This window comes from Prionailurus bengalensis, chromosome A1, assembly GCF_016509475.1.
Source record: "Prionailurus bengalensis isolate Pbe53 chromosome A1, Fcat_Pben_1.1_paternal_pri, whole genome shotgun sequence".
In the NCBI taxonomy this organism is placed as follows: domain Eukaryota; kingdom Metazoa; phylum Chordata; class Mammalia; order Carnivora; family Felidae; genus Prionailurus; species Prionailurus bengalensis.
The window spans coordinates 197,611,907-197,634,158 of NC_057343.1; the positions used below are offsets into that span (position 1 = coordinate 197,611,907).

The following is a 22,252-nucleotide window of genomic DNA, read 5'->3' on the forward strand; positions in this document are numbered from 1 at the left end:
AGCAGGGAGCACGGGATAGAAAGGGGGAGGCTGAGCAGAGAAGATTCTCGGCTTCTCACACCCACTTCAGCCAAACGGCTCCATGTAACAGACATCGCAGTGGTTAAGGGAGCCAGGGAGGGCTTAGCAGCTAGAGACCTCAGCTGGTTATTTCAATCCCTTGAGCCTGTGTTTCCTCATCTGGGCAATGGGAGTAAAAGGGATTCCCACCTCCCGGGGCTGTTTGTGAGGACGAAGCAAACCAGCGTATCCTGAGGATTCAGCAGGGGTACTGGCATGCGATCCTCGCTCATGAGATGCTAGTCAGTATTATCTTTTCTGTTTTCTAGATTGGACTTGCAAGTAAGATTTCCCTTGAAAACAAAGTTTGATCAAGGAAGTCTTTGGAAACACAGCTCTAAAGCCAACCCAATTTATAAAGTTAACACACACCTATCCCAAATCCTAGGATGGAATCCAGAATTGAGTTCTGGCCGCCTGGCTGTTTTGGGTCATGCATGAGTCAAACGCTCTCCCCCCTCCAGTTGGAAAGGGTAATGGGGGGAGGTACAGTATGAGGGTGGCCCAGTTTGGAGCAGCCGGGGTCCTCTTGGCCCTAGTGGGTAGACACCGAGGGTGCTGGGGTCCCCGGGAAAAAAATCATACTCGAAGGACATAGGGCAGAGGTCACAGGTGCAGGTGGGCTGTGGCTGAAGTCAGCGGAGGAGGAGGGGCGGAGGGAGGGTTGCCCCGTCTGCTTGGCTCTTGGGTGTGGCCCTGGCAAAGGCTGACACAGAGCCGTTGGGTGTGAGGTCAGGTCCTCCCTCATAGTGGGTCTTGGGATGAAGCTCCCTTCTGGCTTCTCTCCAGCCCAGGCCAGGAGGCAGAGGCTATCTGGGGGCAAGGACATCACGTAGCATGGCGGAACTCTGGCTAGTCACCGCAAGGCGTGCCAGTAGGCCGAGCTGGAGAAAGAGCCACTCCTTCTTGCAGCAGCAGGACAGACTCTGGGCGGCTTCTCAGGTGGCTTTGGTGTGGACGAAGAGAAACCCAAAGGCCAGGAATAGCCAGAGTTAATCAGGGGCCTGCCCGGGAGTTGGGGAGCCTAGCCTGCAATGTGTTGCTCTGGGGGGTCCAGTCGTGTGTTTCACTATGAGTGATGCTGGACCTCCAGTCAAGGAACCGTTGGTTTGATGGGCCCCACCGTGCCCTCCTTTGGCGATCTGGGTCATCAGTCCTGCCATCTGTGCAAGGGGAGAATGGTAGGTGTTTTCTGCGGCCAGTGAGAGGCTCTACACCAGAGTGGGCCCTGGGGGGTCACACCATGTGCTGCTTGGAACAACACACATTCCGCCCAAGTGGGGACATACATATTCTTCTTACCACTTGGTCCCTAAAGAAACCACCGACTTCATCGGAGGCTTTGCTGAAGCCCCAGTGATTGCTTCCAACGCTGGACGGGAAAAGGGCTGGTTGGGGAACAGAGATAACACCGTACTGTACTTTATGGGCTTTGCAAGGCTAATTTTGACCCTACTTTACGTCTGCCATCTTTGCTAACCCTAGAACCATGCTTTTGCACGTGGTTCTGGGAGATGTGACTCTGCTTTTGGTGAAAGCCCCTGGTCAGTGCGGGGTTATTATTAGCATCGTCATCGTTTGAGATCCGGGGAAATCGAGCCTTTCTGTTGGCAAGAAGTGATGCCCTCCACCCCCGCCTCCCAGCCACCTCTAAGCCTCTGCTTCTATGAGGAGCGGCCGACCGCTCCCACCCCTCAGCCCCACTCACTGCCCCCTGTTGGTGTCCCATCCGTGCCATCGTGATTCCTCTCCCCCATGTCCCATCCTGTCACTGTATGTCCGAATCTGACGCAGTCTCTGCTCTGTGTTCCCTCCTCGTGTCCCGCCTGGAACCCCGGGCCCTGCGTTCCTCAGGTTTCTGCTAGAAGAGGGGATGAGGGGCTGGCCGCGGGCTGCTGGCTGTGGGAGTCTACCAAGCTGGGGCAGATGCAGGGACTGTGAGACTTTACACTGGGCAGTGCCCAGTGAGCCACTTCTGCCACATCTTTGGGGGCCCTGGACGGAGAGCACAGGATCTTAGGCTCCTCCTGGCCCCCAGAGGATCCTGGATCTTGAAGTCAGAGAGTGCAGACTTAGACCTAAGGATCCTCAGAGAATAGCCAGTGCCTCCGCCGCCCCCCACCGCCCCCACAAAGGCCTACCCTGAGGGCATCTCAAGTCTGTCCCCGCTCACAGTACAGCGAGAACAGCTTCCAGGCCTCTTAGACGTAAGCGCGTCCAGGAAGGACGGGCCTTTGCAGCGCCATCAGGCTGTGGGGCCTGGAGACCTGGACAGAGGAGAAAGCCTGCATTCAGGGGTTCCAGCCTCCCCTCTGCTACCAGCTGGCTGAGAGACCTCGGGCAGGTCACTGCCCGTCTCTGGACCCCAGCTTCCCATCTGTCCAATTTTAGCGTCAGTCTTGACCTACAGCCCCTCCTGAATGTGAATCTTTGCACCACCTAGCTTAGGAGTGAGCCAAGGAGAAGACAATCCGCACGTGTCCTCTCTCTTTCTCTCCTTCCCATGGTTCCCCAGCCAATAATAGGAATGAAGCTATAAATCCCCCCAAAACTGGAGTAGGAGGGAGGGCAGGGCCTAAAGACTCAAATTCTGGGCTCAGCCATGCGTCTGGCTGGGCCTCAGTTTCCCTGTCACCGTTAAGGAGCTGAACAGGCCAGTCGCTGGGAAGCAGGATTTCAAAGGCTACTTAAAGGACTGGTATCCACACCGGGGCCTGCTTTGAAGTCACCTGGCGATACTGTTTAAAACAGAGATGCCCAGGCCCCGCCCCACACCTAGTTATCAAACTCCTTGAGGGGGCCTGGTGATGTTTTTTCTCGACAGGTTTCCCAAGTGACTATGACGCTCAACCCACCCGGGAGTGGGGTTCTTTCAGTAGAGACACACGTGGGGAGTCTAGGAGGAGACACGGGGCCTCATCTCCAGACCTGAGCGCCCTCTCGTCTGGCAAGAGCTTTGGCTTCCGGAGGCCTTAGGCAACTGGCATCCAAGCCCTAGGATTGGTTTCCCCCGTCAGAGCTTGGTGTAGGGGGAGCCCTGGTCCAGGCGAGGCCCGGCCTGGAGCTTGCCGGTCGGATGGTGAGCCCCAGGCAGTTGTGCACGAGGCCCCGAGAGCTTCAGGCTGAGAGAGGATTGGCCATACTAGGGCAGCTCTTGCTGGTGGCCCTGACTTCGTGCCCCAATGCCACGCTGGCGAGGGACCACAGAGGGTGACCCTGAGGCCCATCACCCTTCCAAACCTCCCCTGTCTTTTGTTTCTCTGCTCCCTGCCGTTTCTTCTGCTTCCCTGCCGTTTTCACGCTGTGTCTTTTCCTGTCCCATCTCTTCTCCTTGTTTTTCCAGAAAAGAAAGTCCAGTTCCAGCGTTCAGTTAATGGTGAGTGTCTGCCGTCTCCCAAACGCCGGTAAATGCTGGGCCTCGAACCCTCGCTCCCGCCTCCCTCCTGCAGGGCTGCACTGGGAACCCGGGGCGGGGAGAGGGTGCTCAGGGCGTGCTTGGTACGTGTGTGCCTCGTGCGACAACATGTGTGTTGTGTGTGCGTGTCATTGGCGTGTTTCTGTTGACACCTCCAACTCCATGGCCCAGACCAGCAGCCTGGCGGCAGACCTGAGAGCCCCCTCAGGTATGAAGGTTGATTTGAACCCCATCCCACGTCCAGCCCTTGGCTTCTCGCTTCTCCCCGCCCTCCGCTCTGGAACTCGTCTCAGGGCTTGGTTTGTGCCAGTTGCGGCGAGGGGGGGCTCGGTTTGGCCAAAGGAGTGGGCGCCAGAGAGGCCCTTCTTGAGCTTTTCGATGCTACCCAGGGCCTGCCGGTGGCAGAGGAGCCACCAGCCCCTGCCTCTGTCGAGGGGATCCAGTGGTGGCATGGTGGCCCACATCCCTCTTTTTCTGACTCCATCGCTGTCTCCCTCAGTTGTGTGGTTTTTCTCCCCCGGAGGCCCAGCCTCTCTCACACTGGGCCTCCCCGCCTCTCTCTCTTCCTCTCCTGCCAGTGCGTGTATTCCTTCCCCGTTCTGTGGCCACCATATGCCTTTTCTGCTCTTCCACACCCCCTCTTGGCTCCCTCAAGCTGACAGGGCCAGGGAGCCCTCCCCACCCTTCCAGAAAGGCCAGGGTTCTCCTTGCAACCATCCCTTCATCCACGCCCCCTGCCACCAGCCACCCGCTCAGCTGGGCCCTCCCCCTCCTTAGGCCTGGAGGTCTGGCAGGGTTTTCAGCGCAGCATCTGGATGGCAGAGCCGGCGAGGCTTACGGAAACTGGGCCACAGCATCAGGCAGCCGGGGCGGCCCCGAAACTGGCCGTGCGTCTTCCCGCTTGTCAGGCAGGCCTCACCGTGTCCCGTGTTCTCTTTGGCAGGAATCTTCAGAGAGTACCAATACCACCATTGAGGATGAAGACACCAAAGGTAGGGGGGGCCTTGCCTCCAGTGTCTGGGCGCCCTGGGCCTCCCAGCAGGCCCCCTTTACTGACAGCCCGGGCTTGGAAGGGCCCCAGTACCAACATGCGTCCTGTTCCTCCACAGAGAACGTGGCTGTGGCTGCTCGTAGACCGGGCACGCTGCGGGACACTGTTTCCCCATATGAGGTGCTTGGTCCGCTGGTGGCGTGCAGATAGGCTTTTCCTGTTGTAGGGGTCACGTATGTAGTTTGGTACGTTTTAGGGAAAGGATTAACATAGCCAAGTCATAGATGTATCACAGCGGTAGACGGTTTCTTTTGAATTTTTAAAAAATGAGTTGATTTGGGGGCGCCTGGGTGGCTCAGTTGGTTGAGCATCTGACTCTTGATTTTGGTTCAGATCACAATCCCAGGGTCATGGGATGGGGCCCCATGTCGGGCTCCATGTTGAGCATGGCACTTGCTTAAGATTCTCTTTCTCTCTCTGTGTCTGCCACTCTTCCCTGATCTCTCTCTCTGTCTCAAAAAAAAAAAAAAAAAAAGTTGATTTTAGGAGCACCTGGCCAGCTCAGTCAGTGGAGCATATGACTCTTGACTCTTGAACTTGGAGTCCTGAGCACATAAAATTGATGTACACTGTGCAAAATCTGGAAAAAATAAAGTCTATATTGCTCATAAAAAAATAAAAAGAACTAGGAGTCCTGAGTTCAAGCCCCACATTGGGCATAAAGCTTACTTTAAATAATCAATAAAAAGTGAGTTGATTTTAAAAACACGAAGCCATGATAGGAAAGGAAGGGGAAGCAACAACTCAGAAAGTTCAGTTGACAGGCGTATGAGAAAGACCTACTGTAGCCAGGGGCTAACAGTCCCCAAAAGCCTTCAGATGGATGAGGGGGAGGAACCTAGATAACTGGGACTGGCCAGTAAGGGAGAAAATAGCAAGGACAGTAACAGGAACAGTGGCTGCCTTTTGTGGGGCACTTGCTAGACCTGTTCCACGCACCTGACATTTACCTGCGCTTCACAACACCCCTGTGAGGCAGGTGCTGTGATTGAGCCCCTTCTATGGATTGGGAAACAGAGGTCGAGTAAACTGGCCCAAGGTCCTCTAGCTCATAAGGGTAGGATTAGGATTTGAACCTGGGCAACGTGGCTCCGGATGCTGCCTCGTAACCATGGCTCAAAGGTGTGGCATGCATGCTTGGAGTGGGAGCAGAAAGGACAAGTGTCGACTTCTGCTCGGGGGACCCCAAATCCCCGGATGAGTTCGTGATGTCCCGCTGTGCTGCTTGCGCCCGGCCACCCCGCGGGACAGGAAGACCAGCCACGGTGGGTGGGGGTTCTCACAGCTCATGGTGGAGACACCTGGGGGTGTCTGTAATTTAGAAAAACACGGTTGGCTTGGAGAGATTGCAGCTATATCCCTGTCGACGTTTCTCAGTGTAAATATTTGCCTCTAAAAGAATACAATGAAGGAGCGGTTTACTATGTAACAGATTTTTTGGTACCGTTGCATCTCTGCCTCTAAGGTCAGTGTGACCCACAGAGCACCATGGCTACCTTCCGTCTCTGCCAGGATGCCTTGGGAGACCAGCCCCACCCTGTGTGTGTCCCTGGGTGGTCATTCCCAGCTGGGCATGGGGGCACTCTATCACCACAGCCTGGGACTAGAGCCAACCAGTCTTCCGTGATGGCACCCTTTAAAAATAGATTACCTCGGGGCGCCTGGGTGGCTCAGCATGTTAAGCATCCCACTCTTGATTTCGGCTCTGGTCACGATCTCACCGTTTGTGAGATCGAGCCCCAAGTCTGACTCCCGAGTACTGACAGTGCAGAGTCGGCTTGGGAGTCTCTCTCCCTGCCCTCCCCCCACTCGCCTGCACTCTCCTCCCCCCTCTCAAAAACTAAATAAAAACGTACCAAAAAAATGGATCATCCTGAAGAAAAGCTCCCTGTTGGAGTCAAGTCTGCACCCTAAGTCCCTCAGGCATGATTTTCTAACCACATTCCCAGCCCTTGCCCCTGTGGATTCTGATTCCATAGGTTTGTGGTGGCCAAGACATGGCATTTCTAAGGCTTTCCCCACATTAGAGGTTCACTGTCTTAATGATGAGAGGCACTGGGATTTTGAAAAGGCTCGTTGTGGTCTCATAATGCCGGTCTCAGAGCAGACGGGGGTCATGGATGTAAACTGGCTCCGTGCTTCTTCACTGCGGTCCATTTTCTGGGTGACCTTGGGCAACAAACTCAACCTCTCTGAGCCTCAGTTTCCTTCAGTAAAGAGATGATGACGATAGTATCCATTTCAGCGGGTTGCTGTGGGGATGAAGTGAGAGGCTGTGTATCAAGTGGTTACACAGTATTTGGCACATAGTTATTGTTTAATAAATTTTAATTTCTTAAAAAAATTGTTTTTTTATTCCTTATTTAGTTTTGAGAGAGAGAGAGAGAGAGAGACAGAATACAAGCAGGGGAGGAACAGAGAGAGAGAGACACAGAATCTGAAGCAGGCTCCGGGCTCTGGGCTGTCAGCACAGAGCCCGACATGGGGCTCGAACTCACAAACCACGAGTTCGTGACCTGAGCTGAAGTCCAACGCTTAACCACTTGAGCCACCCAGGCGCCCCTAATTTCTTTATTTTCAAACTGGAGCTTAGGGCTGAATGATAAGAGGCCACATAACATTTCCTTGGAGCATTGATTTTACTCAATGATTATTTTGAGACAAATATTTATATGTTAAACAGACAGAGAAATGTTTGGAACAGAATGCAAAATTTGTATGCATTATAAGTGTAAAATGTGACCCGTCGAAGACATTGTCCACATGGAGTAATGGTTCTGGCTGGCGTCCCTGAGACCCCACATGTGCAGCCATTATCCTCTCCTCTAGAGACCAGGATGGGAAGATTTGTGAAGTCTTAAATTTTTGTTCACTTATGCCCTTTTTGTAGAGGGGAATCTGAGGCCCAGAGAGAAAGGGTATATCCAGGTTATTACTGGCAGAACTGGGACCCCGTCCCCTGCTCAGTCTCCCACATGTAAAAGTCCATGTCTGATGGAAGAGACACTGGCTCAGCCAGAAGCTTCTCCCCGTGTCTGGCAGGAGAGAGGAGCCCTGCGCCTCCCCCAGCTTCTTCGGGCCTCAGAGAAAGTTTCAAAAAAAAAAAAAAAAACCATTTTCTGGTGTTAATTTGTTAAGTCTTCTTACTAAGTGAGAATAGCAGCTGGTGGGGTAGATTCTGACCTAACATTAAAGTTAATTAGAAATGTCATCCTCTAGGGAACATTTCCCCCTGAGCAAAGAAAGAGACATTAATATTTCAGAGCACCTCAGGCTTCATGCGCAGGCCTCTCACCCTCTGAGCTGCATTGAGGCCCTGCCAGGCTCCTTCCCACTTCCCTACCTCCTCCTGGTCAACTCCATGAAAAATTAATTTCCTCCCCAAACCCAAAGAGCTGCCTCAGACTCTGGGCAGAGACATTCTGGGAAATACCAGCCAGGAATGCTGATCCAATCTCAGTCTCGGCATGCTGTGTGACCTTGAGAGAGTGCCTTAACCTCTCTGGGGCCTCAGCTTTCCCATCTGTAGGGGAGCACTCCTGGATTGAATGAATGAACACCTGGTAGGTGAGAAATGCCAGAGATTGCTACTGAGCAGCTGCTGAATGGATCTCTCACGCAGCAACAGGACTGCTGAGGACATGGAAGGAACCCAAAACCAGAATGAATTTCTCCACATCTCAGAAGCACCAGACTCCCAGATTTCCCATCCCAGAGATGAAGCTACTAGGGAGATTTCTGCTCACTAGACTTCCACTGCTGGCAAACTTGATGTCCTGAGTGGCTGGAGGCAGAGCCAAGTCAGCCATAGTCTCTGGCTGCATTAAGAGAGGTATAGTGTCCAGAATTAGGGAGGGGATAGAGAGTGTTACCCCAGACCTGATATGCTGCAATATTCAAGCCACACTGAGGTTTGTGTGCTCACACTCAGAGAGGCATTTCAATAGCTCAAGGATGCTCAAAGAGTGGATGGCCAGCTTACGTCAGATCCTGCAAATCCCAACCCAGAGGCTTTCAGCCCTAAAAAGAGAAGACTAGTAGAGGGGGAGGGCAGAGGGTCTGGGGAAACAGGTGCACACTTCAGAGGCCCACAAGGCAGAAAGGGTAAGAGAAATATAAGAAGGGGCTTTCAGGGGGGGAGATTCTGACTTAAAAGAAGGAGGAGGTGGGTGCAAAGAGAGGGAGATGTCAAACAGGGCCGCAGGCTGCAGACCCCCAAATCCCAACCCAGATGGAACCATCACGTATCAGGCTTCTGGAAAACATCCCTGCCCAGGCTGAAGACCAGAGGCTGTCCTCAGGGAAAACTTCCAATTCAGAGATTTCCGGATGACAATAATCATAGCTCTTATTTATGGAGTGCCAGGCACTGCTCTAAACGCTTTAGATTATGCATCATTATTTACATACATGAGTTGATATAAAGGGCTTGGAACCGTAGCTGGTCCTTAGTGAGAACCATCTATGTATTAGTTATTCCTACTGATACATTCTTAACTCACTCGGTCCTGGGAACCACCCTGTGAGGTAAGTAGTGTCCGTAGCTCCGTTATACGTACGGAGAAACTGAGGCACGCAGAAGCACCTTGCTCAAGGTCACAGTTATGAAGTGGCAGAGAATCTGGATCCAAACCCAGGGACTCTGGCTCCAGAATCCATGCCCCTGACCGCGTCGCTAGCCTCCCTGAGATCGCAGTGAGAGGCAGCCCACAGGAGACAGGGCGTTAATTAAGCACAGGCTCGTGCAATGTCAGGCTGGAAGGAATCGTAAGGTCTGTACAGAAAAGGCTAGGAGGTGGGACAGGTGCCATGGCCTGCCCGGAGCACGTGGCCCGCTCTGGATCGTCAGCCTGATTCTGCGTGGGAGTGGAATGAGGCATCTCCTGGCAGGAACGGGTTTCTTCCCACCCTCTGTCTCCAGGAAGGAGGGCAGAGTCGACCTGGAGGCCAGGCTCTTGGGCTCCTAGGGACAGGGACCACCTGGCAACTTGGGCAATTCTAGTACACAGGGTGAAGACAGCAGCCCCAGGCCCCGGTGTTGGGTCCACCCACTGATTCATTCATTCAAGCCTCCTCTGCCCCCGCCCCAGGCAAGACCCCAGAGGGAGCCAGCAGAGCTCAAGGTCTAAGACAGTCTCATTCCCAGACCTGGTAAATCTTAGCAGAGCCAGCAGGTAAAGAATTAGCCCCTCACTGTGGTACTGACATTGGAGAAAATCACCAGTATATCTACGGAGCACCCACTGTGTGCCAACAGCCGTGCTGGGCACAGGGCCCCTGCCCCGAGAACAGTATGACGACTCTGGTTGGGGCGGTCAGCCCACCGCAGCAGACCGGCCGACCTCTCTCACCTCCGGTTTGCTCATCGCTGATGTGGAAGTGATGGCCACGTGAAGCTGTGCTGTGAGGCTTCGAGATTCCTCAGGTAGAGCACATAGCACAGTGCCTGATGCACTCGTTCGTTCAGGGATGAGTGCCTGGGGGGGCCAGGGGTCCCATCCAGGTCCAGGGATCCTGTGCGACACGGGCAGCCATGGCCCAGCTTCCGTGGAGCACATATTTGAGTTGGGAAATAGATGAGCTTACGGGCCTGATACGTCAGGGAGCATGTGGGGTGTGGGGGTCCTGTGGAAAAGGCCGTGGGCTGGGAGCCAAATTTTGCACCCAGTGTGTTCTATGTCCTCGGGCAAGTCACCCCCCTTACTGGGCCTCCATTTCCCCAAAAGTCTGATAAGGAGGCTGAGTCCCTGGTCCCCAAGGGTTCTTTCAGCCTGGATGTCATAGGACCCTGTGTCCTCTGGGCCTGAGGTGAGCTCCCTGGCGTGAGACGGGGTGGGGTTGCATGGGCGGTGGTGAGGAAAGGGGCAGGGACAGGGCCTCAGCCAGGTGTGGTCCCCTCCTTCGGCCCCAGACTGAGAAATGACAGTGTGCCCTTGAATCTCACCAAGGCTGCTCCAGTAGGCCGGAGAGCTGACTGGGTTTGGAGTGAAGCTTGGGCCTGGGGTCAGCACGGGGGGGAGGGGGGGGGCGGCCTGCCACCACGGAACCATGCGAGGCTTCTGGTGAGACAGCCCTGCCGGGAGCCACGACACCCGGCTCCAGCTTCCTCTGTCACGGAGGCCCAGTGTCCTTGTGGATCAGATGGGGGGCACTGGCCCTTGCTGACCTCCCGGGGTGTCTGTGAGAAGCGGGTGTGGCAACCTGTGTAGGAGAAGGCAGAAAACGGCAGCGCTGAAAATGCGTACCTACAGTGGGCCCGGGGGCTTCGTGCGCATCGCCTCATCCCACCTCGTTACCTCGTTACTGGGGGTGGGGGGGCACTGTTGTCTCCATCGGACAGGCCAGGAAACAACCCTGTGGCCTTGTTACACAGCGTGTAAGGACCTGCGCCGGCATTTCCAGAGGTCTGTCTGGCCCTCAAGTCTGGGTTTGGCACTGAAGGGATGAGAGGTGGTGGTGTTTCCATTTCACAGATGGGAAAACCGGGGCTCGGAACAGCACACATCTAATAAGAAAGCTGATGCCTAAACCTGTACTAGAAAGACCAGTTATTTGTAGTGTTTCAGGGGTGGCCAGGGGAGGCCAGGTCTCAGCAACTGGGATTCGTTAAGGCCTAGAAAGTTCTGAACAGCTCAGTGCCTGATTCCTACAGGCACCCAAATAGACCAAAACGCTCACCCAGACCTGAGGGAGGAGTAAAGCCCTAAGACCTTCCTTGGGGGCCCCAGTTTGGGCCGGGGGTGGGAGGGCCCTGGTTCATGGCTACTAGGTCCAGCCCCACCGTTGACCTGGTTTTGATTCAGGCGGCAAAGCAAGGGGATGGGGGCGGGGGGCGTATTTTGGAGACAACCTGGGTTCAAATGAGACCTAACGTCAGAATGTCTGCCATGCACGCCTCACTGAGACAAAGGCTTCCACCTGGGGCACCGGCTTTGCCTTCTGCAGTTGACGGAACTGTCACACCTTTTCCCCACTTTCCTGGGCCTCAGTTTCTGCTTCTGTGAAATGGGAGTCATGATACCTACCTCCCAGGGATAACGTGAATATAAATGAAGACAGTCTCCACGAGGCCCTCAGGTCCTAGCACAGGATCTGGCACATGATAGGGACTCAGAAAATGGTAGCAGGTGCTTCATTACTATTTCTATTACTATCATTTCTCTGTGTCTCCTCCTGCCTTACAGTGCGGAAACAGGAGATTATAAAAGTGACAGAGCAGCTGATCGAAGCCATAAGCAATGGAGATTTTGAGTCCTACACGTGAGTTGGCTGGGCCCATTCTGCATGTCATGTCCAGATGGTTGTTCAGGGGGAGGGGGTGCTGATGGCTAACTTTGGGGGTCCCGGTCTCTGACCCTCAATCACTCCCTCTGCATGAGCTGTGAGTCAGACTGAGCTCATATGTCTGTTTTGCATTTAGACTTTATGCTTTAGTGAAGCTTTCTGTTCATAGTACTTCTCTGTATTTCGGTCCTCCCTCTCCTCCTCCTCCTCCTCCTCCTCCTCCTATCTTGTTCCTCAGGAGGGGCTCCAACCAAACCCCTTTGCTTCTCCAAGGAAACAGAGGGTGGTCTCCACCACAGCATGGGTCTCCTCAGGAGATGAGTGGGGAAGGAGGGGAGGGAGGCGGGTGCAATGGGCCTGACCTCAGGAGGGCAGGGTAGGGTATGTCCTCCAGGGAGCAGGGGTGAGCAAAAGAACCTCAAAACAGAACCTTAAATCCTCTGGGGGAATAAGGCAGAGTGTCCAAAACTAACATTAAATGAAACAGGTGGTCTGAGACTGTCCCCTGCGCATCTGGACCAGCCTTCTGTGGGGCGGCTGTGTGCAAAGGCTGAGCTGGAACGCCCCCTAGTGGTCACCCATATGCCCCCTCCCTGGTCTGGCCCAGAAGCAGGCCCCACCGGGGCCCTTAGCCGACCCCAAGGAGCAGGAGGAGTCTCCACCACTCAGGCAGGGCTGACAAGACCCCACATATGCTTTTTGGTGGGCAAAAGCTGCCAACTGAGGCAGAATGACCCTCGACTGTTGGGTTCAGATGAAGGGGGAATAACGTAGCTGGGGTTTGGTTCTTGGGCAGCTGGTTCCTGGTTTCCACTGTGCCCAGGAGCTGAAGTTTGTCTCCCAAAGGTTTGGCAGGCCAGGTACATGGTAATTGTGGGAGGGTGTTGGCAGCAGCTGATGACGGCAAGGCCCCAGCAATCCCCTGGTTATGTCTGGATGAACAAGGACTCTGGAAGGGACAGGTGTGAGACAGGCCACACGTACACACGTGTGTGCGCACTTGTCTACACTGCATGTTTGTGACTGTGTGCATAAGGGCCGTGCACAGGTGTGTATGCACATGTGTACCTGGGTAAAGCATGAAAGCCCAGAAACACGCTGTTGAATGCGTCTTGTGGCCAGCCCTAAGTGTTAAATCAGCCACAGGAAGAGTCGTCGAGTCTTTCTGGAGAGATGCACCCAAGGAGGGGGGAAAGAGAGGTGGCTTCTGTGGACCCCAGCCCCCCACCAGTGCCATTTCTGGGGACCCGCTCTCACCTCTGTGATGTTACTTTCTCTGGCATCGGTAGCCTACTCCCGGTTCTGACCCCTTGCCACGACCCCTGGAGCCTGTGCTACCCTGAGTCTGGCCCTGTGTAACCCTAACTCACTGAGCCTCAGTGTCTCTAGATGTATAATAGAGTTGGAGAAGGTGGTCCCTGAGTCCCTTCAAAGGCAGGGGCTTCTCCAGTGGGGGTGCTCAGTCTCCTGGACACTCAGAGCTCAGACCCCCAGCCTTGGAGGATTCTGGAGCTGAAGGGTTCCGAACATCTCCTATGGTCTGAGCGGAGTCCCCAGCCCCCGGCTAGTCCACCTGGAGAATTTGAGGGGCTGAGTGGAGAAGTGCATTGTCTGGGTCACATGGACAGGACAGTCAGGGAAGAGCAGGGAGACAGTGGCTTGCAGTAGCCAATGTCCAGCTCAGACGATGCCGGGCCTGATACCCATCCACCAGTGTCTCCGGTTCCTCCCCAGGGTTGGGATCTTTGCTTGTGCTGAGGTACTTCCTGTCCCTGGCTTCACCGTCATTGTCACAGGGGTCTGTGTCGTGCCACAGATCCTAGAGACCTGGGGGTGGGGGTGGGGTGGGGGAGATGGCCTTTTTCCTTCCTCAACCTGGATGTCAGGTTTCCCCAGAAGGCTGAGACCTGGAAGGGAGCTCTGAGCTGAAAACACACAGCAGAGGGCCTCGTCACCTTGCCCTGTGCGCCTCCCTCCCAGGCATGAAAAACCTGACTGAATGCTATTTTCCTCATGTTACAGAAGAGGAAACAGCGGCTCTCGCTGAGGGCAAAAAGGCCATTTTTAAAGTAGCAAAACGCACCCCCTCCAGGGATGTACCTGTTTGGTGAGCAGAAGTCACTTTGGTGTGAAGGAAAAGGTCCTCCCCACCGGGAAAAGCCCCCCTGGCTTCTGCTGCCCCCGGCGGGGAGATGCAGGTTGGAGAGGCCCGCACAGGCTGAGTCGCTGAGTCAGCCCCCGCCTGGGGTCTCTGCACGACGCTTCACGGCCACTCATGGCATGCTTGGTGGGTGATGTTAGGCCACTAGCCACTTGCTGGGGATCTTATAACCAGTGAGTGGCAGGGCCAGGACCCGAGTCGAACCCTGGCCTCCCAGTTCTACCACTGGATGGTGGTGGGTGCCTCATAGCACAGTTTGCAAGCCCTGCCCCACCTGCTGACGTCACTGATCCTGTGAGGTGGGTTCCATCCCTCTGGTTTCTCAGGCCCACCCTCCTCCAGTCCAGGCCCTGGAGTTAGAGGGTGGCCCTAAGAGACTACTCCCAACTCCTCTTTCCTCTGACTTCCTCCCCCTAGGAAGATGTGTGACCCTGGGATGACAGCCTTCGAACCTGAGGCCCTGGGGAACCTGGTCGAGGGCCTGGACTTCCATCGATTCTATTTTGAAAACTGTGAGCAATCCCTTCTCTCTGGGGTGCCTGTTGTCTGCTCTCTGTTCCATGTCCTGCCGGATGGCACAGCAGGGTGACAGGCAGGGCCCCCGGGGAAGCTCAGGAGCCAGCGAAGAGGAAGATCCCGTGTGGACAGGGGTTGGTACCACCTTGGTTCCCTCTCATAACCTGGGCCCATCCGACTGCCGGCTGTCCCTCCGGTGGCTGAGGACGGGGACCTGGGACAAGTGTGACAAGCACTCCCAGCCCTCTTCTGCCCCTGACCCTGGGAGGGCTGGGGGAGGACCTTTGTTCCCATTTTACAGATATGGCAGCCTTCTTGCCGGAGCATGTACCCAAGTTACAGCCATCTAGACGCCTGGGGCCACCCCAGCTGTCCAACTGGTCACAAGCCGGCTCATGGGCTGTTAATGCCTGTGGGTGGGCAGTCCAGGGAAGAGGAGGGGACCCGAGCTCACACTGCTGTGCCCCTGCCTGTTTGTCTAGGTCTCTGTCCGCATGTCTGTCCTTACTGGGCCTCTCCTCTGCAGGAGAGACCCTGGCAGCTTTGCAACCAGGGGCTGTCAGGGGGCTGAGGCTGGGCCTGACCAAGGGCGCTTTCTGCCTGTGTCCATGTCTCATCTTGGCCAGGGGTCAGACAGGGACGAACCAAAGCACATGCAGGTTAGAATCATCTAGCTCAGGACCTGAGAAGTGGCATATCCAGGGTACCCCAAAGGGAAGGCATATACCACTGAGGCTACCCAAGATGATTTCCGGTGCACGTGGGCATCACTTGAAACAACATTGGTTCACACAGTGAGAAAGTTGGTCCCTTTCTAAATTCTCTTTCAATACGTCTGGTTTCATGAGGGGGAAAGGCTCAGCTGGGTGCTGGTCTTAAACAGCTCTCCAACCTTCTAATTTATCTCTTCATCAAAGAGAGAACGGTCTCAGGCTCAGATCCTTTGCGGGCAAGAGCTCGGAGCTAGGATTACATAACTTTATTTCATTTACACTGGACTCGTGATTAAACTTGTATTCTGTGATACTGGTTGTTCATTACTGATTGTGCCAGGAAGTTTTCTTTTATAATAAATTGGCATAAATTGATAAAGTGTATTGATTTAAGGAAGGATTTTAATGAAGTCAGTATAGTGGCACTTGTAGGTGGCTAAAACAAAGGGGGCATTTAAGTGACTGAAAAAGGATCTAGTCCAACTCTATAACACCCAGAAGGGAAAACTGAGGCCCAGAGAGGGGAAATGACTCATCCAAAGGAACCCAGAAAGTCAGTAGCAGAACCCAGTCCTGACTCACTCCTTCCCTTTTCCTGCCCTGGGTCACCCCCTCTCAACTATGTGTTAGCAGCCCCCAGCTGGACACTCCTCTCCTGCTGCACCCAATCTAGGGGCTCAAGAGCACCCCCAAAAAGCTGCAGAGAAGGAAGTTGCATTATCCCTTGATTAATCAAACTCTGATATTCCAAGGCTAGCAGTGGAGGTTAAATTCTCATGTGAAGAGAGGTGGCTGGACCCCAAGTGTCCCCATCTCCCTGGAGCTCCCTCGCTGATCACCATGGCCACCTCTATACAGGCCTGTCCTCTGGGGGCGCTGGTTCCCCAGAGTGGACTCCCCAATCCCCAGCCAATAGAGCAGAAACCAGGCTGAGCTGGCTGTAAAGGCTCAGGGGTGGGAAAAAGAAAATAAACACAAAGAGAAGGCTGAACTAGTTGTTGGCCTGCATCCAGGCAGGGGGCCCCATCACAGCACCGGCCCCCTGGACTGCAGGTTTGAACGCCGAAGGACCCATGAGAGCAAGACCCGGAGTAGCGGCCCGCCCCAGGCCAAGTCTCACCATCCAGCCTGTTTTTCCCTGCTGGTGCTGGAGAACCTGGCCCTTTCTCCCACGCTGCCCACAAGGGTGGATGTCTAGTCAGAGACACCAAATTAGGGTGGTCATTTCTTTACAGACGTCCCCCAGAACCCCAGCCCTTGCCAACAACAGCAAGGCGCAGTGCCCTCAACAATGCTGAGCTTGTCTGTCCCTTCTGAGACGGTGCTAGATTGTCCTAATTCAGTCCCGTCTGGAGACTGACTTCTTCTAGGTTCTACTGCATTTCCTTCAGGAAGTGGCCCAGCTTGGGACAAGTCAGATTGCTTCTCTGGACCTCAGCTTCCAGATGTGCTAAAATGGATGCATTGAACTAGACGGTCTGGAGTGCCTCCAGCCCTGATGGCTGTCAAGGATACTTGCTGAGGCCTCCTGGCATTTGGTAGGAAGGCCACTGGGTGACCTTTGACCTCGGAGGTCTCTCCCAAGCCTATAATGCAAACGCTCTACATTCTCTCTGAGAGCCCCACATTGTAACAGTCTGTTAGTTTAGTCTACATATGTAAGACTCAGTGATTTTGAGTTCTGTAGGCAAAGCCTGGGTATAGTGAGATTATAATATTAGGGACGCTTCCAGTAGTCCTGGAAAAAAAAAAAAAGACATTTTATGTTTTCTAGGAAATCAGTGGTTCACAAACCAGGCTGGGCTTCAGAATCAAAGGGTGGGGAGGGGAAGGGGGCTTTTTAATAGTATAGATTTTTGAATTGTCATCTCTAAGGGAAGAGACGGGCAGTGTATATTTTAAGTCAGCTCTCTATGGGATTTGGACCTACATCTGGGCTACACCAAGAGAAGGCATGAGGGTTCCTCTAAAGCCTGGGACCCTGGTGACCCCTGTCCAGCCCCTCCCTGGGTCATTGTCTTTCTGTGCTTTTGTTTTCTATCTTGCTAAAAAAAATGGAGAGTTCCAAGAACCAAAATAATTAACCCTACTACTACTACTAATAACAATAGTAACTCATATTTTGCATAGAGAAAGCTGGTTTCAAGTACCTTTGTCAGTTCTGTCCTGATCATAAGAGTTACGTTTTTCCACCTAACTCTGGAGAACTCCACGACCTCACCCCATGACCCCTAATTCCATCCTTACAATTCGAGATCCTAAGATTCTGCAGTTTCAATATTATCCAGGTTTCCATAATTCTTTCTGTTGCCAGTAGGGATAGCAACTGAGGGGTCCACGGGCCATCTGGACTGTACATATGTTTCATGGGGCTCGCATGTTTTAAATTTGAGTTAAATACCAATAATAAAAAATGAAGCATTTTCACATAAACATCCAGGTTTCTGGATTCTCTTGAAAACTCAGAAGGTGTGGCAACGTGGGTTCCACTTAGAGCCGACCCTTGAGCAACATGGGTTTGAACTGTGCCGGCCCACTTACACGTGCATTTTTCCCAATAAATACAGCACAGTGCGGTAAATGTATTCCCCTTTCCCTATTAAGGAATAACATTTTATTTCCCTTAGCTTACTTTAAGAATACAGCTCATAATACAAATAACATACAAAAGATGGGTTAATCGAGTGTTGGTGTTATCAGTAAGGCTTCCAGTCAACGGACGGTTATTAGTAGTTAAGTTTCAGGGGAGTCAAAAGGTATATGTGGATTTTCAACTGTGCAGAGGGTGGGTGCCCTAACCTGCGCCCCCTCGTTGTTCCAGGGTCAGCCGTACTCGCATATCAGCCACCAAGGAAGCTGTGTACAGGGCGCCCTCTGTAGGTGGGACATGGTGTCACCAGTCTCCCCCATTCCTATGGCTCCCTGACTCCGAGGCAAAGGGTCTGTTGTCATTTAGCATTTCACACCCAGCTCACCAGCCTCGTTTATGTACACGCCTGGCCCCCATAGGGAATCTGGGTGTGAGACCCTGGTCTAAGTTCATCTGATTCTGCCATCATAGTCCTATACTTCTGTGTGTCTGAGATACCGTGATTCTAAAATCCCATTCCCCTGTGTTTAAAGAACTGGCATGCCTGAAATCCATTGTCTCTAAGCTGGGATCTGATCTAGTCATCTAGAAGGTCTGCCCTGACACCTAGCTGAGCCCTGTCACAGACACCCCTCCTGTGGAAATGAAGCAGGGGGCGGGGAGTGCCTCTGCTGAGAGGGTCGCTGGGAGATGGGCAAATGAAGGACGTGAAGAAGGCCCCCAAGTGCATCTCCTGTGCCCCCCCCATCCCCACCTCCAGTGTGGTCTCGGAACAGCAAGCCCGTGCACACCACCATCCTGAACCCCCACATCCATCTGATGGGTGACGAGTCGGCCTGCATCGCCTACATCCGCATCACGCAGTACCTGGATGCGGGTGGCATCCCCCGCACGGCCCAGTCGGAGGAGACCCGTGTCTGGCACCGCCGGGATGGCAAATGGCAGATCGTCCACTTCCACAGATCTGGGGCGCCCTCCGTCCTGCCCCAGTAAGAGCCTCTCCTTCCCGCCATCTGTCATCTAGGGCGATCTAAAGGAACGGGGTGGTGTCAGTCTGGAGGGGGACATGTTGGGGCACTTGGCTGCTGGAAGGCCATGGGGTGGGGGCTGGAGGACCACAGGGAGGAGACCGGCCTGCAGGTCCCCGGTGGGGGAGGCGGGGCCAGGTAGGGTGCTGGGTGGGGCCCACAGAAGCAGCTCCGACTCCATCTAAGGACGGGGGAGGGGTGGTTGCCCAAGGAAAGCATGACGCCCTCGGAAGCAACCGCCATTACCCACAGACATACCATTTCTTACAGTTGAAGGACCGGGCCGGGGGCCCTGTACCGCAGAGATGTTCTCTCCGTTCACGGAATGTGGCTGCTGGTTCTCCCACTTGGATTTGGCTGGAATTCCCCCAATCGCGTCACCCCATCCCACTACCGTCACCATCACCACCACCGCCACACCTGCATCAAGAAAACCTGTCTGTCCACAAAAGTTATCACGACTTCAGAGCAAATAGCCACATCTCCCTGCCACCACCTGTCACTCTCCTGCCAGGGCGAGGCTTCCTCGGGCCTGGGTGCCCTGGGTGCCCTGGGTGCTGGCTCTGAGGACCCCCCCCCCCCCTCCTGGCTGTCGCTAGCCTGCTCTTGCCTTGGCTATAGGCCAGAATGCCCAGCTGTGTGTCCCCCAGGGGCTGAGGAGAAAGAGGGGCAGAGTCAGGAGGAATGTGGATCTGCCCCCACCTTTCGCTGTCTCTCTCCTTCCAGGGTCCCCCTCAACCCCTGAGCCAGCCTCCCCTGTGGGAGAGGGTGAGAGAGGAGCAGACACCAGGAGTCCCCACCTGACACTGCCTCCCTAGCTCTTCTCCCATCCTGTCCCCTCCTCCTGTCCCTGCGGACCCTTCCCCTCAGCGTGTGGAGCACAACCGTCTCAGGGTGCCCTCACTCTTCTCCTCCGGCTGATGTTCACCTCCAACAGTAACTCCCATTGCACCCCTTCCATCAGCCCTGGAGAATTCCAGCTCCGTCACATCTGAGGGAGAGAATCTGATTGCTTTTTGGGGGCAAAGAAGGCAACATTTAGGTATCACTTCTACTTGGACCGCATGCCTTTTTATAGCCAAACTTCTGTGTGTTTCCTAAATGGATTTTGCGTTCCTGGATATCTATGTGATAACTAAACCTCTCAAATTATTGTGGGGAAGGTCAGGTTGGGTTGGGAAGGGACGTGGGAAGAGGGATGAGGGGTAGTTTTTTTTTCTGTTCTAGGTCTCTTTCTTTCTTCTTCTTCTTCTTTTTTAATGTCATCTCTGAGATGGACTTTGTCACCCGTGGTTATCTGGGGTCGAGGTGGACTCAGTCCCCGGGGATGGAGGGGTGCGGGAGGTAGGGGGAAGAGGGCCTCATTGACATTTTGGTCCTAAGGTTCCTTTTCAGGACTGTGGAAACACCAGATGTTAGAGCTAAGAAATAGCAAATCAGGGCAGAGAGAGCCGGTGGGGGGCGGGGGGGGGGCGGGGGGAGGTTGTCAAGACGGAAATTATCTTTTTTTTTTTTTTCTTTTTTTTTCTTGCCTCCCAAACTGAGGTTCCTACTACGACGCTTCCCAGCTTCCCCGGATTTCATTCCACCGCATCTAAGTGCCCTCTCAGCCCCTCCCCCAGTCTCTGGGGGTTCACGAGCATGTGTCTCCATTGCCTCTCCCCTCTGTATCTGCTGGTCCAAGCAGAGCACTGGAATTTCTCCTCTTCACGCCTCGTCCTGCAGCCGTGGGTTCGAATCTCTTTTTTTTCCTTTCTCTTCCCCTCTTCCCCTGGGATTGACTCTGATGTGGAATGCCTTGGCACATCCACTAGGATCTACTGTCTGCACTGTTTTCTTTGCATGACTTTATATGCAGTAAGTACGTCAAAAAAAAAAAAAAAAAAGAAAAGAAAAGAAGACAAAACACTCAGCAAAACCAATCTACATGTTTTGGACAAAAAAAAAAAAAAATAGAGGTTGTATTCTCAGTGTCCGACTCGGAATTATGTTGCCGCCTCTCTGTGCTTTTGGCCTCTGTGTGGCCGTGTTTTGCCAGCATGAGATACTGTCCCCTCTGGAGGATTTTAGGGGAGGAAGAGCCACATCCCCAGGGATTTGGAGGAGGCTCTGGTTCCCCCGAACCTCTGGGGAGTCCTGGGTGTTGGCTGGAGAACTGGGGGGATGTTTGATCCAGGACTTTCTGAGTTTTCCCTGATCATGAGTTGTCTGCTGGGCCCTTTTCACAACTGCTGCTGCCCTGGGGACAGGTGAGGCAGGCTATTCTGGGGCTGCAGGCCAGGATAGAGGCTGCCTGGGCCTCCTGGTCTCCAAACTGGTTGATCACCGGCCTCTATCCTTGGCAGACACCCTGTTGCTGAGGCCCAGGGGCAGGCACCTGGTCTGCCCCAGGTCCAGAGGGCTTCCCAGTAAGGCCCAGTGATCCCAGCGTCCCAGCAACAAAACCGCCTGCCTCCCTTGTGAGCTGCCAGCTCCCACAGCCATCCCTAAGCCAAAGGTGTGGGTGCAGCCTTCACAGGGGATGCTGCAAGTACCAAGACAAAGTCTGGTCCCTTTTCCAGCCTCAGTTTCCCCATCAGTTAAAGGGTGAAATATTCCTGCCCAGCCTATGTTGCAGAGCTGTTGGGGGATCAAACAGGACGGCGAAGTGAAGCCCGATGTACCTGCAAGAACGGACAGGATCCACTGGCTGGACCCCTGCTTCATTCTGGGCCTTGACCAGCCCCCACTTCTCCCCCACCTGCCCCTCATTCCCCTCTTCGGTGCCTGTCAACTGCTTATTAGCAGTGGACTGTGGGGAAAGAGCCATGCTTTGGGGGTTAGTAGGATTCCATCCCCAGTTCTGACCACACTTGCTGTGTGACCTTGGGCAAGTCCGTTTCCTGCTCTGGCCCTGGGTTTTCCCACCAGGGGTAACTGAGCTGGAGGACCCCAGTGTCCTGATCTTTATTTGCTGACATGCCTCCCGTCTACCGTGTCCAGTTCCAAGTGCCAGAGAAATGGAGGCAAGGTCCCTACCCCGGGAGGAAACGGCCCCACGAGGAAGGCCACTCCTGTGGGCGGGTAGTCAGCCAGTGTGGACCACAGGCCATCAGCGTGATCCTGAGGCAGCACGCAGGGGAGGCTGGCAGACAAAGCGGCCCAGAGCCCACCCCCACCAGACAGTGAAACTCTGCTCCTCTAAAACATCCTGTAGACGCAAAAAAATCCAGACCTAAGACCAGACCTAGGCTCCAGCATGCAAACACCTTTATAGGAAAGTATTCTCCCAGGATTACGCACACTGTGGCACTAATCCTGACCCACGGCCTCCTGTCTCCCAAAGGGAGACCCTTTGGGGGATGTGTTTGCCAGACTCCCCATGCTGGTTTCTTTGTTACTATTTGTCTGGGGGCGGGGGGGGGGGGGGGGGCGTTTGTTTCAGTTCTTTTCTT

At 54.2% G+C, this 22,252-nt stretch overlaps 1 protein-coding gene across 3 annotated transcripts in view; it reads left to right on the plus strand.

Annotated features, from left to right (window-relative positions):
* CAMK2A (calcium/calmodulin dependent protein kinase II alpha) overlaps positions 1-22,038 on the plus strand; it is a 62,539-nt gene extending 40,501 nt beyond the window's left edge. The window contains exons 14-19 of one of the 3 annotated variants that reach the window (XM_043598005.1): positions 3,404-3,436; positions 4,419-4,467; positions 11,711-11,786; positions 14,389-14,483; positions 18,551-18,779; positions 19,089-22,038. In XM_043598005.1, the coding sequence (XP_043453940.1) occupies positions 3,404-3,436; positions 4,419-4,467; positions 11,711-11,786; positions 14,389-14,483; positions 18,551-18,779; positions 19,089-19,092 (486 nt within the window). In that variant the 3' untranslated portion in view covers positions 19,093-22,038. Of the gene's footprint in view, positions 1-3,403; positions 3,437-4,418; positions 4,468-11,710; positions 11,787-14,388; positions 14,484-18,550; positions 18,784-19,088 lie in introns of those variants that run through there. The other 2 variants (XM_043598014.1, XM_043598022.1) reach the window with 2 other exon arrangements.
* Positions 22,039-22,252: the final 214 nt, after the last annotated feature.